At 50.4% G+C, this 19,808-nt stretch overlaps 1 protein-coding gene across 1 annotated transcript in view; it reads right to left on the bottom strand.

Annotated features, from left to right (window-relative positions):
- Positions 1-16,902, bottom strand: part of ADORA1 (adenosine A1 receptor) — a 69,830-nt gene extending 52,928 nt beyond the window's left edge. Inside the window, exon 1 of the mRNA XM_024217775.2 lies at positions 16,562-16,902. Coding sequence (XP_024073543.2) covers positions 16,562-16,902 — 341 coding nt within the window. The remainder of the gene's footprint in view (positions 1-16,561) is intronic.
- Between the last annotated feature and the right edge of the window lie 2,906 nt (positions 16,903-19,808).

The following is a 19,808-nucleotide window of genomic DNA, read 5'->3' as shown; positions in this document are numbered from 1 at the left end:
GCATGGTAGCAAGGAGGGATGCGAAGCCACCAGAAGAGGACTCATGGCAGGTCTGGGTGGGCTTCTGCCAGTAAGACCATTTAGATCTCAGGTTTGCATTTATCACAGAGCAGGAGTTTTATTCTCCCTGAAAACAGGGTTACCGGTCCCTGGTAGTTCACAGGTCCTGCCACCCCACCAAGCATATCCCTGCAGACTGCAAGTCTTAAGGGGAGGTGGGAAGACCTTATCAGATCAGATTCCTGACCCATTTGGCCATTGCCTTGTCTCTCACAGGGGCTAGCAGCAAAGTAAAGTGGGTAAGGGACCCAAGGTTTGTAAGTGCCAATACACAGCCCTGTAGGACAAAAGTAAGATCCTTCAGGCTTTCCAGAGCTGGAGGGGTAATGGCTCTTCGCCCTGCAGCACCGGCCATGCGGCTTTGTTTGCTGTTCACTCAGGATTCACCAGGTTCTGCCGAGGAGCAGCTTCCTCCATGAGTAGCCCCAGCAAAACCAATAGGGCCACTTGCAGTGGAAGACAGTATACAGCATGAATAAAGGGTGACACGCCCTGGTCCTACGGGGCTGCTGTGGACACAGGAGTTGAGGGAATCACTGCATTTTTGGTTCGGTGGCTATCTGAAAAATCCCGCCAATTTCCGTTTGCTTCACACAACTGAATTTTTTCAGTTTTTGGTGCCAAAACCAAACCATCGCGAAACTTTTGTTCGGGTCAAACAGAACGTTTTCAAACCTGGTTTTGAAACAACATTTTGAAAGCGAAAAGTCCAAATGATTTGTTTAAAAAAAATATCGGAATGAACCATTTCAAAGTCCTTGTTTTTACTGGGCTGAACCTATTCGCCACACTTGCAGATAATTTTGGTCACCCCAAAACTGCATTTCCAGGTGAATTTCCTATTCTCCTAAAACATTTAAACTTGCTCTACTGGCCTCTGCTGAACGAAGGGTGGGATTCACTAGCCAGCGGTGTCCAGAGAGCTTTTTGCCAATCCAGGGCTGGTGATTATGATTTACTATTTGCATTGCAGTATCACCTAGGAACCCCAACCATGGACCAGGTCCCACGGTGCTAGGCCTGTACAAATGCAAAATCAAAAGATGGTCCTTACCCCAGGGAACTTACAGTATCAGCAGTGCTGAATTTGTAATGAAAGAGGTGCTGGGGCTCAAGCCATTTTTTAACATTCATAACCAATGCAGCAAGCCCAGAAGTGCCGGGGCTCTGACCTGCCAAGCTAGAGGTGCCAGGACTCAGCCCTAGCAAGCCCAGGCACAAATTAAGCACCGAGTATCAGACAAGAGATAACAGCTGGATTTGGATACAGACAGATGTGGGAGCCCAACAGTGAGACAACACTAATCCGTGCCTTCCCCCAGGCTGATTGCAATTGCTGGTGTTGTTTATGAAAGTCTGTCTCCCAGCAGCCTGTTGGTTCAGATGGGTCACGTCCCTGGTGGGCACTGACCCCTCCATATCAAGGCTCACTCTGCAAACAGGTGCAGAGGCCAGCAGCAACTTTAGGTGCTCACCTGGAGGACAACTTTAAGGCAGTGGGCTGGCCTCAGAGCTCTGCCTTTGGGGCATTGTGCCATAAGAGTATCAGGCCTGAAGCAGTTTCTCAGATCAAAGACGCAGGCTCTCTGCAGACATGCCTTCACAGCTTGTCTCCACCATGTGATTTCCCCCCAGGAATCTTGCAGGGAAGTCAAGACTTTGGTAAAGACACAGAGGAGGGAGCCAGTCCCACCCGCCGTTTCCCTCTGTTGATATCTCTACCAGCATCCTGGATAGGGGAGCCTATGGGCGGAAGTGGCACTCGGCGGGGTTCTGGTCCTGCCAGAGGCTCCCTTTCATTCGTTTCCGGCCCCTTTGAACTTGTTCCGGCTTCCCAGTAGTTAGCACAATGAGTCGAGAGAGTGGCTGCAGGGCAGGAAGTGCAGGCCAGCGTGTCAGGGGGTCGGATGCATTGCAGATGGGGTGGAGGGGAGAATCCCTGCTCTGTTCTTCTAGGTATAGCTGGGGCTCCTGAAGTGTCCTTTGCTTCCATGCTGCTGTGGCGTGCAAGGCACAGTGTGGGAGCAAAAGGAGACATGTTACCCCCCGCCGCCTTTAGGAACATTGTGATTTTCCTGCAAGATTCCTCCAGCAAACTCACATCACATGGTATCTCTCTGGCCCCCTTCATCCTATAACAGGATCTGGGCAGCTCAGTCATTACCATTTTTACCCTTATCCCTCCGCCCTCCAGGAGGCAGGGCAGTGCTATTATCCCCATTATATAGATGGGGAACTGAGGCCCGAAGAGACTAAAGGACTTGCCCAAGGTTATAAAGCCACTTGCGGCAGAGCAGGGAATTGAACCCAGCTCTCCCAAACACTAGGCTGGCACCCAACCACTGGACCATCCCTCCTCTCACACGTGACACACAGTGAGCATCATCAACAACCCCATTTGACAGGCAACGAAGGCTCAGACAGAGGAAGTGACTTGCCCAAAAGCAGGGCCAGGATCCTAGTCTGGGGCGTCCAGCCTTGGGCTCCACCCTCCAGACTGCGCTGCCTGCCTCCCCCTTACAGAATTACACCTCACACTTTCAGACAATATTGGGCGGTGTTGCCCAGGTTGCTGCTGTGGAGATGGCAGCATGCGTAGGGGAGGAATCTCTGAAAGAGAGAGGGGTGGTGGGTATCAAGTCAGAGCAAATAAGAAGCCTCGCGCATCCCTAAAACCAGCAGCAAGCTGAGCCTGCTCGGAGATCAGAGACATTTCGTTAAAACCCTTTTGCGGTGCCTACACTTTTGGTCCAAGGAACCTGCAAAAGGCTTTTCCTGTGATATTTCCTGACTTGGCGTCTCCTGGGCACAGCTTGCACAGACAAGGGAGGGAAGCTCCATTTTCAGGTGCAGACCAGCTGAGCTCCTCATTCCACTGCTCTGAGGAAAAGGTTGGGTGGACGTGGGAGGCGGGAGCTAAGACATTGCACTCAGCAATGCTATGACTGGCAAGCAAGCGGGCAGCATAAAAATCAATGATTTTTGGGGAAAAAAAATTAAATTGGATTTTTTTTATTTAAATCAGATTTTGGATTGTTATTTAAATGAGTAAACCTGACATTCATATAAAATATGTGACAATTGGTCTGTAATTTTTGCCTGCTTAGGAATTTACCACGGAAAGTAGGTCACTTTCTTTCAATAAAGAACATTATAAACAGGTGCAAGAGAACATCAACAAGAGAAGGCCTCCAGATAGAATTCCAGGGCTGAGCTAAAATTATGCGTGGTGAAAACAGGAGATGTGGAGCTGGAAGTTAATGAATCAAAATTGATGTGTCAGACAGTAGGCCTAATTGGTGGACAAAATAACAAGAGAATGGGCTATTCCACCCACTGTTCCCCTTTGTGGGTCTTTAAAGAAAGGAATTTTACTGAAGAACAGAGAAAAGGAGGGGAGGGAGGAACAGACAGAGGCTACTAGAGCAAAAGCTTCACCATCACAGCTGCTGCCCGCACCCTTTCCTGAGACCCAGGCCTTTGTCATCCTGATCTTGAGAAACGTCCTGACCAAACCAGGCTAGAGAGAGGGACGCAGATGACGCTACCAGTTCCGGGTTGATCCCAACCACCACCTGAGATGAGATGGGATCGGATTTTAACAACAGCTCCAGCCCTGCTCAAATAACTTCTCTTTTCCCTCAAACAACAATTATATCATCTTGGATACCAGCTAAGAGACTGTCAAACAAGGGATGGTCTTCTCTCTAAAACCTCTCTCCAGCTAAAGGGAACAAAGGATGTTAGAATGAAACCCTTATTTAATACTTTGCATTGCAAAGGCTTTAACTGTTTTTCCTTCTTTTCTGCAATTTTAATAAAAGGTGAAAAGGCTGTTTAATGGTGTGTTTGCCGTGGCACTAAGCAGGCGGAGGTCTCTGTAGACCAAACCTCAAACCTTGTTTAACACTATTTAATGTTGGACAGTGACTTGGTTATGCTAACACTCTCGGCCTATATGTTCATAGATATTAAGGTCAGGAGGGACAATTGTGATCATCTAGTCTGAGCACAGGCCAGAGAACTTGCCCGATATAATTCCTAGAGCAGAGCTTTTAGAAAAACATCCAATCTTGATTTAAAGATGGTCAGTGATGGAGAATCCACCACGACCTTTGATAAACTGTTCCAGTGGCTGCTCTCACCGTTAAAGCTGTACGCCTTATTTCCAGTCTGAATTTGTCTAGCTTCAACTTCCAGCCATTGGATTGTGTTAGACCTTCCTCTGCTAGACGGAAGAGCCCATTATTAAATTTGTTCCCCATGTAGGCTGTGGTCAAGACTCCCTTTAACCTTTTCTTCATTATGATGAATAAATTGAGCTCTTTGAGGCTATCACTCTAATCTTTCACTCATTCTCGTGACTCTTCTCTGACCCCTCTCCAATTCATCAACATCCTTCTTGAATTATGGTCACAGAACTGGACACTGTATTCCAGCAGTGATCACACCAGTGCCAGTGGTCAAGTTAAAGTTAGTTTTGATCTCCAAGTACGTTAGAAAAGTTTCTTTACTGAATAGCTGGCCAACCATCTGTATTCCATGGCCGTCCCAGTCTTTGAAGCTCTCTGGTTTGCAGTTTGGGTTAAGAGCTGGATTATGTGCAATGGGTGTCACTGGTGAGGGAAAAGAACTGATCTTATCTCTAGTTCTACCCCAAACCCCTAGAGAAGCCTTTGCTAAAGGATTTGTGTAAATTTCTGGCAGGCGCGATTTTTTCATTAATCCATGGCAGCCTAGTGATGTTTACACTGTAACAATTTTCTTGTTCAATAGGATCCCTTGTTGGGCTGGGTTACAGCGCCCCCAGTCCACTTCTGCTGTGAGCTGGTTGGCTTGCTAGCACCACAGAATATTTGAAGCAGTTAGTCCATCCTGTTTACTGGGTCTATACAAAGTATCTGCTCTCACTCTTGATCTTTTTTTATTCCGTATAAATTCTAAACAAGCGCTTCTATATTTCTGCTAGGATTTTCTCTGGGATAATCACAGAAAGATTTTGAAACAAGACAGATCCTTAGCAGAATATTCATTTTGACTATTCTTCCCAACCAAGAAATTGCATGCTGCCCCCAGCACGCCAGAGCTTGGTTCATTGGCTGACGGAGTGGTTTGACATTTAATCTTAGAGCTCTTCGAGGTAGTTTGAGATTTGAATTTCCAGGTACCTTATAGAACTTGTTACCTGTTTGTACTCAAATGTTTTCTGAAGGAGTGACTTTTCAGAGTCTGACAAATTTACAGCTAGCATTTCAGATTTGGCATAAATTATGTTAAAGCCGGGCACTTTCCCAAAGTTCTCATTTCTTCAGAAACTAATTTTAGGAAAATGTTTGGGTTAGATAAAAATCATATTACATCATCAGCATATAAGGCTCTTTTCTAGGGTGTCAGTACCAGGCTTTAAGCTAGAGCAGCTGTTGCTGCTGCGTTTATCTCAACTTCTCTCTTCCCCAAAAGAACAGTTACCATCATCTTGGATTCCAGCTAAAAGCCTGTCAAACAAGAGGGGTTTTCCAAAAAACCTCTCTCCACCGAAAGGAAACAAGGGATGTTAGAATGAAAGCCTGATTGAATCATTTACATTGCAAAGGCTTTAGCTGTTTTTTCTCCTTTTCTATTAAGGAGTTTTCATGGTGTGTTTGCCATGGTACTGAGCAGGTGGAGGTCACTATATGCCAAAGCTTATTTAACACTGTTTATTGTTGGACAGTGACTGGATTATGTTAACACCTTTAGCCCATATATTCCATCTAAATTAATACCATAGGGCAAAACTAATTATAATCTATTACAACATTTAAATAAAAAATAAATATTAGAACATAAGAATGGCCATACTGGGTCAGACCAATGGTCTATCTAGTCCAGTATCCTGTCTTCTGACAATGGCCAATGCCAGGTGCTTCAGAGCAGGGCCGGCTCCAGGCACCAGCTTACCAAGCAGGTGCTTGGGGCGGCCACTTCGGAGAGGGGCGGCACGTCCAGCTGTTCGGCGGCAATTCGGCGGACGGTCCCTCACTCCTGCTCGGAGCGAAGGACCTCCCGCCGAATTGCCACCGCAGATCGCGATCGTGGCTGTTTTGTTTTGTTTTGTTTTGTTTGGCTGCTTGGGGCGGCCAAAACCCTGGAGCCGGCCCTGCTTCAGAGGGAATTAACAGAACAGGTAATCATCAAGTGATCCATCCCCTGTTGCCTATTCCCAGCTTCTGGCAAACAGGCTAGGGACGCCATCCCTGCCCATCCTGGCTAATAGCCATTGATGGACCTATCCTCCATGAATTTAGTCTTGGCCTTCACAACATCCTCTGGCAAGGAGATCCACAGGTTCACTGTGCGTTGTGTGAAAAAATACTTCCTTTTGTATATGCTGAATCCGTGAGCCTCTAGCAAAAACTCTGCTTTTCTATATAGAGTCAGGGGCAAAACATCTAGCTTTTGAGGTCACGCTTTATAAATATTACACAACAGCAGTAAATAAGCAATGTATCATTCACCATTTTCTGCCATTCTAAAAATGTATAATTAATAAGAATCTGAAAATATTAAGCTATTTAAGCAATTATATATCGTTACAGTGTTCCCTCTCGGAAGCAAAAAAGATGAACCAAATCTAGTGTAAAGGCTTTATTTAGTTGTAAATCAACACATTTTAAATGGTTACGTCAAGCAGTAAAAAGGCACCGTTCTTTAGAAAATAACTGACGTACACATGGGGAAGTTGATTAAAACACATCATTTAAATTGAGGCTTTCCACTTGGTGATTTAAGTCGTGATTTAAAATCACTGATTTAAAGGGCCTTGATTTAATTCAATCCAGCCTGCAAGTAGGGACGCTGAGAGTCAGGACAGAAAGCAGAGGGTTTTAAAAAGGAATGAAGGATTAGGAGGTGAGATCGTTGTGGGAAGCTGCTGAAGCAGCAGCAGCGGCAAGAGCAGATTTCTCCTTGCACATGTGCGTGTGTGTGTGTGTGTGTGTGTGTGTGTGTGTGTGTGCATGAGAGAGAGAGACCAGTGCAGCTGCCCCACCATTATTTCTGAGATGACTCAGCGGAGGAAGGTGCTTGGGTTGGTACCTACTGGTTTTCAGTGGTGACGTCCCATACACTGTTCTCCCAGAAACAGGGAACAGATATACAGGGTGCTGCAGCACAACCCAACCCAGTCCAGCTGTGCTCAGATTCTTATTATTTTATTGTATTGTGAGGATAGCCCCTGCTCCAACGAGCCTACAATCGTCTCTGCATGGACATCAAAGAAAGCCACTTACAGCCATTTTATTTTTCTTTCCTTCTGCCTGTTGACATGTATCTATTTATTAACTGACAGGGTCAGTTATTTAAGCAGTTTACCCCCTCTTTCACTGGGAAGGTAGATGCAGAACAATTGGTGATGTAGCTTTAGACAAAACCAGGTACATTCATTCAGGGGAGTCCTAGGGCTGGTGTTAGACAGGAGCTGCGGCTAGATGATCATAATCGTCCCTTCCGGCCTTAACCTCTATGAATGTAGGAAGGTCACTAAAAAGGCTAAATCTCCTGTTTGCCACAAAAAAACAAAGTAAAACGTCACCTGGGCCTGCTGGCGTCTCAGCCTCCTATGCATTAGAGCCTGAACACATAATCTTAAGAGTCACCGGGCTCTCCCCAAACCAGGCACTCACTAGCATTGCTTGGCAGTCACTTTCCAAGACAGCCTATTCTCAGTCAGACACCTCTACAAGCAGTAAGAGCTTGCCAAGAGCTCAGCACGCTGGGTGCACATTGGGTGCTGAGTTCTTTGGAACATCTGGCCCTGGCTATGCTTGGGAACCTTGCCCTGAGCTGTATTGAAAATCGTGGTTGGGGGACTGCTTAGAAAGCACGAGGGAAGGTTATTCCCCTGTTTTGAACCATGCATTCCATTCCCGAGCAAAGTGTTCTTTTCCGCGCTGATTTGGCCTTGTATTTGTGAATGCAAACTTCGGAGTGCGACATGCACCCAGCCTAGCAGAGACAGAAGCCGGGCGTTTTACCGTGAGCAGCCAAGCCGCTGCTGATCCCTGCCCACCAGTTCCATGGGTCAGCTTTGCCAGCAGCACAGAGCGTGTCCATGCTGCGAGTATCCCCCGTTTGTCTTGCAGGCACGAGGTTCAGAACGTTCCAAAGCGGCCGAGGCATCTGATTAACATTTGGATCACTTCACACGTGGCTTCTTACATAGCAAAAAACGGAAGCCAGGCAAGGAAAGCACTCAGCACTCTGGGTTCCCTCACATCTGCTGCTCTGCTCCTTGACTTAATTTGATCATGCAGGTTTCTGGGAAAGTGCACTGTGGGGGAGGAGGGGCACAGAGTTTAAGCAAGAGCTTTAGCTTTAATCACTGGGTTAATGCTCAGGAGTCTCTTGCTAGGATGCAAAACAAAGCGTTTCCCAGTGCGCCAGCCTGCCTATTTTATAGCGGTAACTGCAAAGTCTGCCTGCCCTGCTAGGTGAGCACTAGATTGCAGAACAGAAAATACTAGTCATTGTGGGTAGCGATAATACGCTGCCTTGCCGTGGGGCTTCCATCTGAGGAGCTTTTGTGAAATAACCCTGTGAGCTAGCTGGGTGTTATCCCCATTTTGCAGGTGCGGATAACAGAGGCAGAGAAGGTCAAGTCAAACTCTTCAAATGTGGGGCCAAATTCAGTCCATTCACGTTGTTCTCTCATCTGGCCAGTGGTCCCTACTGGAGCATAACGTCCCCATTGCCAGTAAATGGCTGAATGTGAAGAGCCCTCCTGAAGCCAAGTGACCCCACTACTCTGGGGTCTGAAAAACAAGCAGGACGCTGAGACAAAAGTCCCAGAACTCAGGCGGATGCTGATTTTGACTGAAGACCAGCATGGCCGCTTGCACAAAGATGGAGCTAAGGTGCCAGCCAAGGACCCATTGCTCCTGCTCCACTCACAGGGAGCCAGCAGCATCAGACAAGCATTCTCCCATCTGCTACCGGCATGCCTGCCCTGCCAACAAACACAGAGCCAGTGCTTGCTGTGGGAGCTGCTGATAGGGGATGGGGCTCTGGGACAATTTAAGAGCAAACAGAACAGCTGAAAGGGTTGGCCTTATTGCCCTTCAGCAGACAAGGTGGCAGCTGCTTGTCAGAGCCCCACCTTGCCACTGGTCTCCACCAAGCAACTGTCCTGCCTTGGGCGGTCAGCGACAGTGGTCCATGTTGGGAACCTCCCTTCCTCAGAGCTACTCTGCTTAACTTATCTTCAGTACTTCTATGCAGTGGCGGATTTAGAGTCAGTGGGGCCCTGTGCTCAGCTTTATTTTCGGGGGCCCTCCTTGGGACCCAGCCAAGAAAAAGAACATTCTCTCTTATCTCCCCCCACCCCCGTTTTTCATTCTTTTTTTTCCTTCATCCTCCTCCTATAAGTAATAGGAAGTAAATGAAAATAAAGTGAGGTACCTTGATTGTTTTTGTAGTCTAACTTATTTTTTCACAGACCACTTGAAAAATCGCTGACCACTTAATGATCTTTCCAAATACTGTTTGTACCGTTAGCTAACTATTGTAAAGCGCTTTGGATAAGAGCGCTTTATAAAAAAAAAAAAAATGTAAAAAAACATTGGGGTCTAGCCAGGACTTAGGGTGTGAGATGGAGCTCAGGATGGGGGTGCAGAGTCTGGGAGGAAGTTAGGGTGCAGGAGCAGGCTGGTAGTTGGGGTGCAGAGTCTGGCCAGGAGTTAGGGTGTGGGAGGGGGCTCAGGGCTGGGGCAGGGGGTTGGGATGTGGAACGCTTACCTGGGGCAGCTCCCGTTTGGTGTGAGGGGTGCAGGTAGGGATGTAGGGTGTGTATGCAGAAGTCAGGGAGGGCAGGGGGTTGGGGGTGTGGGCTGGGGTCGTGGGGGTGCTCCCAGCCCCCTGCCCTGAGTGGCTCATGGGAGGGGTATGTGTAGACGGAGTGCGGAGACCCTGCCTTTGCTCCGCCCTGCCCCGATTCCACCTACTTCCCCAAGGCCCCGCCCCCACCTCTTCTCCGCCTCCTCCCCCGAACGCACTGCGGTCCTGCTCCTCCCCCTCCCTCCCAGATTGACCTGAGCACCGGCAAACAGCTGTTTGGCGGCGGGGGAAGCACTTGGAGGGAGAGGGAGGGGCGGGAATGCGGCACGCTCAGGGGAGGAGGCGTGGGAGTGGGGAGCTTAGCTGCCGGTGAGTGCGGAGCCTGCAGCAGGAGCCCCAGGAGCTGGAAGGACCAAGCTTCTGCCTCCGCAGCTGCCTGGCCCTTGGGGCCCCTGTCATTGGGGGGCCTGTGCCAGGGCACCCTATGTTTCACTGTAAATCCACCTCTGCTTATATGGCCCCTACTACTGTAGTATCTGAGCCCCACCCAGTCTGGAACAATATTAGGTGCTATTATCCCCTCTGTACAGACGGGGAAGTGAGGCACAGAGAGAAACTACATGACTTTCCCAAGGTCACCCAGGAAGGCTGTGGCGGAGCAAAGAATTAAACCCAGGTCACCAAGTTCCCAGACTAGCTCCCATATCACTTGGCCATCCTTCCAGCACAGCCAACAGCCTGATTGTGGCTAACAGCCTGATCCAGCGAGAGCTGGTTTATCAGCCCCCTGTGCCATGCTCATGCTGGCAGACAGCCTGCTTTCTCCGCCTGGAAGGCAATGTCTGTTTGCACTGCATGCTCTGCCTTTGAGCTGTCAGTCCCGAGTCCTCCCCAGCCCAATGGGACAGAGGTGAAAGAGGCGAGAAATGGCTGGTGCAGAGAAGGTCAGAGCGGAGCCCACCCTGCTGCATGACAGGGTGGCGGCATGTCTCTCTATGTAAATCTCTTCTGCGGTTGCTGACAGATTCCAGAATCCTATCACAGCCCGGTTCTCTGCTCTCTAGTGTCTTGGTGCCTGAACTGCCAGATACAGGACCCTAGGCTAGCAGCCCTCCCTGGGGTTTCCAAACACCAGCTGGGACATAGAGGCGTGGGGCTTACACTCTAGATGTCTCCAAACTGCCCTTCCTAACTCACCACCCCCTTTAGAAGGCACCTATTCCTCTGCCCTATCCCACCAGCCAATCACAGCCCGCTCATCCCTGGCACTGTGCGAGCCAGGCTATGTAGGGCAGGGACACTGCTCGGCACTTTATCACCATACTTCTCCCAAGCAGCCTGATCTGCAGAGATGCCGAGCACCCAGGTGTGCTGATCAACTCCGTTGACCCAAGTGTTCAAGCTGGGCAGCTGCGCCACTGTAGCCACTGACTGCCGCGACGGGAAAGGTTCTCCCATCAGCAGAATTCATCCACCACCCCGAGAGGCGGTAGAATTCCTCCATCGACCTCGTACTGTCTGCACTGGGTTGGCTTAACGACATTGCTGAGGTGCGTGGATTTTTCACACCCCTCCCTGAGCGCTGTAGCTGGATCAATCTGGCCTTAGCATCATCCTGATCAATGGTGCTTAAAGGTGCAAGCTCCAGACCCAGTAAGAATATTTTTGGAGTAATTTTAACACCCGGGGGTGGGGGTTACACAGTGATAAACCAGGTATAAAATTATACCTGGTTCTAGCTCGGAAAAAATCCTTTGTAAACATTGTCTGTCCCAGCCTTGAACTACGATATTGTGTCACTGCAGCCTTAACTACTACACTAACGAGCTGTATAGGGATGCGACCTGCTTTGCTATTAGTTTACTATGGCAAATACACATAAAAGCAAAGAAATTCCCACAGCAAAACATTTGTTAGAAATGTAAGGTTTAGTCTGTAAAACAAGGGAAACACCAGGCAATTCTCAGTCAGGAGCCCGGCTAACTACTCCCTTGTTGCCTCACTAGCCCTGCCCATACAGATGGGAGATTCCTTCGGCTCCCGTCCCTCAATTCACCCTCTTGAGAAGGCCTAGAGATCTCTGAACAACAATCCTTCCGGCACTCCTGGGCTGGGAGAGATCGTCTTTTAGTTCCGTGTTTGTGCAGCGCCTTGCACAATGGGATCCTGGTCATGACTGGGGTTCCTAAGTGCTACTGCAATAGAAATTAATAATAATATGGAATAATAACGGTCATATCATCATGTATCCAAAAGTGCAGTCAGAGCTCAGTTTGGTGGAGGGGGGAGTACAGCTCTCAGGTGGGAGGGGTGCATGGATACTGCCTTAGGAAGGCTGTTAGATAGGAGATGGGCAAGCTGCAGGGACAAACCTGGTGCTGGAATTTCAACTGTGCATCCCCCTGCTGCTGTGTTTAAATTTTTACCTCCTGGCCAAACTGGCACTGTTTTTTTTTTTTAAATGTGGGATAAATAGAATATTCCTATAAAAGGAGAAAGCCAGTCTGGACTAATCAGGCCATCACGCTCACCTCAAGAGCTGGGGAGTGGGGGTGGGGGCTGTCGCTCGCAGAGGGGATGGTAGCCCTGCCAGGACACCCTGTCTAAACAGTCCAAAAAAGCAAACTCTGGTTGTTCAGCTGGGTTGTGGCCACAGCAGGTCCATGCAGTGTAGAGATAGGTTTGCGGAAGATTATAATTTAGAGACGCTCCCTCATAAGGGACAGTATGATGAATATAGGAGTTTAGAGCTGTGCCCAGCGAGCGGGGAGGGGGGGTGGAGAACCCAGTATAACTGTGCAGAGCGGTTCACCACAGACGTTCTCTAGTTTGTTTTATTAAAAGTTTTATTCCTTCCTCATTCACCGCTTTGTTGCTTAATGAACCCCAAGATCATTACTTGCTGTCACAAGTGCCGAACGAGAAGGAAACCGCAACTAATAAGAGGAAAAACCGAGAAAGATGAATCATTGGGGATCCTTAAAGAAGTGATCATTAAAGGGTGGCCTGTAGACAGGGGCAGCTCCAGGCACCAGCGCACCAAGCGCGTGCCTGGGGCGGCAAGCCACGGGGGGGGCCTGCTGGTCGCTGTGAGGGCGGCAGTCAGGCTGCCTTCGGCGGCATGCCTGCGGGAGGTCCACCAGTCCCGCAGTTTCGGCGGCGGGTACGCCGAAGGCATGGGACCGGTGGACCTCCCGCAGGCACGCCGCTGAATCCATGTTACCAGCAGACCTCCCGCAGGCGTGCCGCCGAAGGCTGCCTGACTGCCGTGCTTGGGGCGGCAAAATACATAGAGCTGCCCCTGCCTGTAGAAATAAGCAGTTGCTGCCCAAGTAGAAGAGACCATTGGAACTGCAGATCTGAGCTTGCTGTGATAGATGGGGTGATTTTCCCAGGCAGTAAGGTTGTACAGAAGATCCACGAGGGTCATTTAGGAATTGAGAAGTCCAAACAACGAGCACGAGAGGTGCTGTATTGGCCGCGGAGCAACCACAACATTACTAATGTGGTAGGAAACTGCTTTTCATGCTTGAAATACAAGCCATGCCAAGAGGCAGAGCCGCTGAGACCTCACCCAGTTCCACCAAGGCCTTATGAGGCGGTCGGCACTGACTTATCTACCTGGCAATCAAAGGATTCTTTAATAGTTACAGCTTATTATTCTCTGTATCCAGAAATTTGCACACTGCACAGTACTAATAGCAAGTCAGTGATAGGTGGCATGAAGGGAATCTTCTCCAGACATGGAATTGCAGATGAAGTCTTTAGTACTAATGGGTGGGTCACAATTTTCCAGTGCAAATTTAGGCAATTTGCCATAGATTGGGATTTTCATCACAAAACATCAAGCCCAAATTACCCCCAATTGAATGGGCTTGTGGAAAGGTCAATACGGACAGTAACAGACACTTTAAAAAGATTTTTGACAGTGGGGGTGATTTGTATAAAGCATTAGTGGTTTACCAAAGTACACCCCTGGAGAATGGCTTTTCTCCAGCTCATCTGGTAATGGGAAGAAGGATCAGATCTAATGAACCAATCACTGATAACTTGCTGAAATCTCATGACAATGAAACCATGCAGAAGATGAAAGAAAATCAGAAGTGGAAGCAGAATTATTTTGACAAAAGGGCCCGGGATCTCCCATCTCTTAACCCAGGTGATAGAGCAGGGGTAGGCAACCTATGGCACGTGTGCCGAAGGCAGCACATGAGCTGATTTTCAGTGGCACACTCACTGCCTGGGTCCTGGCCACCGGTCCGGGGGGCTCTGCATTTTAATTTTAATTTTAAATGAAGCTTCTTAAACATTTTTAAACCTTTATTTACTTTACATACAACAATAGTTTAGGTATATATTATAGACTTATAGAAAGAGACCTTCTAAAAATGTTAAAAATGTATTACTGGCACGCGAAACCTTAAATTAGAGTGAATAAATGAAGACTCAGCACAGCACTTCTGAAAGGTTGCCTACCCCTGTGATAGAGTGTGCCTGAGGAATCACACGTCTAATATTTGGGGCCAAAGGGGTACCATTAAAGAACAGCTGCATCCAAGGTTTTATGTAGTCCAGACAGACAAGGGGGACACATTTTAAACAAAGGGATCTATGAGTAATCCCAGAAAGTTCCAACACGTTGACAGCTGATGTGGACTCTGGCATTTCCCAACTGGCTAATCCTTTATCATCAACAGACAAAGAAGAAACTGGCAAGGAACAAGAGAACAAGTAATGAAAGGCTGATACTGAGAAGATCAGAGAGGGAGATAAAACGTCCTGAAAGACTCAGAGAGACTTGCTAACCTGCCTGGAGAAAGGGAAAGTGAGCGGTAAAGACTCACTCCAGAGAGATATTAGATGGTTGTTAGCTGTTTATTTATATATGTGTGTATTTAAGAACGAATTGGTTTTTCTTTAAGAGGGAAGATGCAGAGAGATGTTTGTGGAAGATTATAATGTAGAGACGCTCCCTCATGCATCCGAAGAAGTGGGTTGTAGCCCACGAAAGCTTATGCTCTAATAAATTTGTTAGTCTCTAAGGTGCCACAAGTACTCCTGTTCTTTTTCCCTCATGAGGGTCAGTATGATGAATCTAGGAGTTTAGAGATGTGCCCTGGAAGCTGGGTGGAGAACCCAGAGTAGCTGTGCACAGCAGTTCACCAGAGATGCTCTCTAGTTTGTTTTATTCAAAGTTTTATTCTTTTCTCGTTCACTGCTTTGTTGATAAATGAACCCCAAGATCACAATGTGCAGCATGGTCTGGGGGTGCCACCCCTCTCCCTCTGCCATGGAGCCCTGGGAAAAAACAGCAGAGAGGAGCCAGCCAGGGACTGGAGTCAGTAGGAGCAGAAGCAGCCAAAGCAGGAACCTCAGGACGTTCAGAGAACTTCCTATAGTACATATGCATCTAGAAGCCACACATCTATGCACCACATCTATGAAACAATGCAGCTCCAGCACCACCACATCTAGCAACCATGCAGATCCCCGCTCCCGCGCCATGCATAGCCAGCGCCTCTACCCAGCTCCCACGGCACCATGTGTTTCAGGGTCTCTGCCAGGAAAAGGCCACGAAGCCTGGCAGCCCAAGAGCACCAGGGGAGCAGCGGAGAAGTGAAGGGGTTAAACATTTCCTATCAGCACTACAGAGTTCAAACAAAGGGCATTCCCTGATTTATACCCCGCATTCTGCCCAGGCACAACATGATGGCAATTAGACATTACTTACTATGAGCTTAGCTTTGTCAGCAAACATAATAGCCAGGAGGAAAAGGGTCTCAGAATTTACCTAACTTCTGGAGCATCTCCCTAGCCAGTGCTTCCTCTGGGAAGGCAGTTCTGCCCCAGGACGGAGAGGGGAGCAGGTGGCAAGTGCTGATTAGAACACTGGCTCCCTCTCTGCCCCAAGGCAGCACCAGCACTGGCCCCTCAGGAGCCCCCGCGTAGCACGGGCACCAGACCCGCTGGGGGCTTTGGATGCCCCAGAGCCATTATAATCAGACACTGGGTTTCCAGGCCCCACTCTGAGCCAGGAGTCAGGCCGGGGCTGTCTTCACATTCCTGCTGTCTGAAGCATGCCACTGTCATGCAGCTAATCCTCTCTCTAGTGGCGCTCAGCTCCAGGGCATACTTCTTTGTTCTGTGCCAGCCTGGGAGTGTGTAGGGCAGTGGGGTGGGAGGGTTACATAGCCACGTGGTGCAAGGCACATGGCAACAGGAGCACAATTCGCAGGCACATTCTAAATAAACACATCCCGGGAGGAAGTGTTGAAGCAAAGTGTTAAGTGTGTGGGCAGGCCAGAGTAGAGCAAGCAGCTCTGTATCAGGTACAGCTTCTGGGCCTCTTCTCCCCATAGCGTCTAGGGCAGCCGGTCACTACCAGCACCCCTTGTGGAGCTGGACACATTCACTGCCGTCATGATCACTACGGGCTGGCCTGTCAATATGGCAGGTGTGTACAGCATGATGGACGGACAGACTCCCTGGCCATCCAGCCCTCTAAGCGGGATGGAGACACGAGGGGGTTGGAGACATGAGAGTGGCCCTGCTGCTGCAGAGGAAGGTGGGGTGTTCCTGATCTCAGCCAGGATTATAGATGGACCTGTCATCATGCTGCCAGCAGCAGCGTCCTGGCTCTGTCACAAGGTGACAGCAGAAGCTCTGCTGCACCCAGGGGATTTCCTACCTTAGGGGGATCTTCACCCGCAGGTAGCGATCCACCGCGATGGCCAGCAGAGCCAGGATGGAGCTTTCAGTGAGGATGAGGACGGGGCAGGCCACCATCAGGCAGGTGTAGAACTCCATCTGTGGCCCAATGTTGATAACAATGGCGAGTGGGATGACCAGGGTGCCCACCGCCACGTCAGCCACGGCCAGCGAGACGATGAAGCTGAAGGTGGCATCCTGCAGAGCCTGGTTCTTTTTGACAGCCCAGATCACCAGGATGTTCCCTGGCACAGACACCAAGGCAATCAGCACTTCGATGGTGATGTAGGCAGCCTGGAAGGCAGAGACGGACTGTGCCATAGTGCCCTGGTCCCCGCTGGAGACAGGGCCCGTCGGTCACCTGCAAACACATGGGGAAGACAGTTACCCCTGGCATTGGCATTATGCCTAGCCCACCAACTGGAGAGCAGCTGTGAGGACAGCAACCCTCACCTGTCCGTCCCCTTGCTGGCCACCTCCCTCACTGACTCACCCCCCAACTGGTCACCACCCTGCTGGCCACACCTCCCCCACTGTACACCCACCCTCCAGCCAGCCACCCCCTCAGCAGCCCATCCCACCCCTCAACTGGCCACCCGGTCCCACCTGTCCACTGCCCTTCCACCTGTCCACCCCCCAGCCGGCCACCTCCTCTCACCTGTCCACCCTTCTCCCACCTGTTCACTCCCCCCCCCGGCAGCCCACCCAAGCCGGTCACCAACTCCCACCTGTCCACCCCCCCCCCAGCCGGCCACCCCCCTCACCTAGGCGGGTCCCTGCCGCCCGGAGCAGCGGGCGCCTCCCAGCCGCGCTGGCCCGGCTCCGAAGTGGCTGCGCCCCGCACGCCCGTGCGCTCCTCGCTGGCAGGCGACGCGCGGCTCCCGGAGGGGCAGCGGCGGACTCAACCCGTGCGAGCGGCCGCCGGGGCTACTGGGGTCTCCACCATCCCGCTCCCAGCGCGGCCCCCCGCGCCTGCAGCCGGCTCCTTGCCCTTGGCAGCCCGGGCTCGGGCGCCCCGGCGGCGCTCAGCAGCCGGACACCGCGCCCCCAGCCCGGCTCCGCTCGCCGCCTGCAGCCTCCCCGGCAATCACATGGCCACGCGCGCCGCGCTCAGCCCCTGCAACATTTTAAAGAGCTAGCGGCGGCTCCGCACCACCGGGCCGGGCAAGGGGGCGGCGGCCAGGGGCTCGGAGCCCTTCGGCTGCATTGGCGCCTGGCTCAGGATCAGGCCCAGGATCCGGATCAGCCCCAGAACCGGCGCCCGAGGCAGCAGCAGACCCAGACTCAGCCCCCCGCCCCACAGCGAGCTCCAGCACGAGCCCCATCTCCAGGACCGCCCTACCCAGAACCACACCCTGGCCCCACCCGAGCCTCACCCCTCGCTGCGCGGTTTGCTTTGTAGGGTGATAAATTAGTGGGTCCAACGGCGGCGTCTGCCCTCAGGCTCTGATGAAGTGCCAGGCACAGGCTGTGCCGGCATCACCCTCTGTCCTTGCCGCGGTGGAAAGTGCCTGCAGCTCCCGTTTGCCAAGGGACCCGGCGCAGCCCTATAGTGGGACTGTCAGCCCCGGCAGAACTCCCAGGAGGACGGCATGCAAACACCGCCTGTGTTCTGGGCATGAATTCCCCAGCACCTCCTGGGCCCTGTCCAAATCAAGCCCCCAAGGAGCTTGGCTGGAAGTGCCTGTGAACAGAAGAGATGCAGGAGACACAGTCATGGTCTCACCCGCACACTTGTGTTTAATTCACCAGAGCCAGATTCGGACCCCCTTACTCATGTTGGAGAGAGTCTGGCGGAGGGAGTCCAGCGGAGGGCAACAAAAATGATTAGGGGGCTGGGGCACATAGCTTAGGAGGAGAGGCTGAGGGCACTGGGGTTATTTAGTCTACAGAAGAGAAGAGTGAGGGGGGATTTGATAGCAGCCTTCAACTACCTGAAGGGGGGTTCCAAAGAGGATGGAGCTCGGCTCTTCGCAATCGTGGCAGATGACAGAACAAGGAGCAATGGTCTCTAGTTGCAGTGGGGGAGGTCTAGGTTGGATATTAGGAAACACTATTTCACTAGGAGAGTGGTGAAGCACTGTAAATGAGTTATTTAGGGAGGTGGTGGAATCTCCACCCTTAGAGGTTTTTAAGGCCTGGCTTAACAAAGCCCTGTCTGGGATGATTTAGTTGGGAATTGGTCCTGCTTTGAGCAGGGGGTTGGACTAGATGACCTCCTGAGGTCTATTCCAACACTAATATTCTATGATTCTATGTTTGGGAGCACCACTAAGAGTTCCTCTGACATCAGCAGGGCTAGGCACAGACTCAGGGACTATTCAGTGTTAGGGGAGTTGGGTCAGGGCCTAGGTTTGGAGGCAGAGCTGGGTCTGAAGAGATGCCAACAACATTCAAGGCCACACCTGTGCCATATGCCCCGGAAGAAGCTGGTTAGCTGTGGAATTTCCTGCCTCCCCCCCTCTTGTATTCCCCAATAGCAATGCACTGTCTGCATTTGCAAGGCTACTGAGTAACTATGAACGCCTGCCTGGACCAATATCCAGCCCCTTCAGTCCTAAAATCAGCGTGCACAATTAGCAGAGACCGGGAAGTTTACACAACTAGATTTGTCTTAGATTAATTATTAGGTGTAGTTCAAGCAAGAGTCTCCAAAATACCAGGGACCACGTGTAGCTATGAAACTGTACTGCCTTTCACTTTGTGTCCCAAACCCTTAAAGGGTGGAGCTCACGCAGGTCAGTAGCCATTATGTTCCCAGGATTCAGCAGCGATACACACTGTGCTCTCTCTAGGGGGAGTTGACTTTTGTTCTTTCTTGTTCAGCTGGTCTCATAAACCTAAATGAAAGGCCATTTGGATTTAGAACAGTGGTTTTCAACCTGTGGTCCATGCACCCCTAGGGGTCCACAGACTATGGCTAAGATTTCCAGAGGGACTTGCATCTCCATTTGAAATTTTTTAGGGGTCTGCAAATGAAACAAGGTTGAAAACCACTGATTTAGAAGATCTGTTTGCTCTTTGTGGACAGCAAGTATAATAAGCATTGTAAGGAGGAAGGATGGGTTGGCAGAAACAATCATTTGGTACTTCTCTGGCCCTCAGAGTAGCTGAGAGCATCCTCACACGCACCTGTTAGGCAGGGCAATTCTATTATCCCAGTTAGACAGATGAGGAACTAAGGCTCAGAGGGACTCGGGGAGACAGCTGCTGGGAGATGTAACTCC

The sequence above is a fragment of the Terrapene carolina genome, unplaced genomic scaffold, assembly GCF_002925995.2.
Source record: "Terrapene carolina triunguis isolate 2854851 unplaced genomic scaffold, T_m_triunguis-2.0 Scaffold191, whole genome shotgun sequence".
NCBI lineage: Eukaryota > Metazoa > Chordata > Testudines > Emydidae > Terrapene > Terrapene triunguis.
This window is presented reverse-complemented; position numbering and strand designations above follow the sequence as displayed.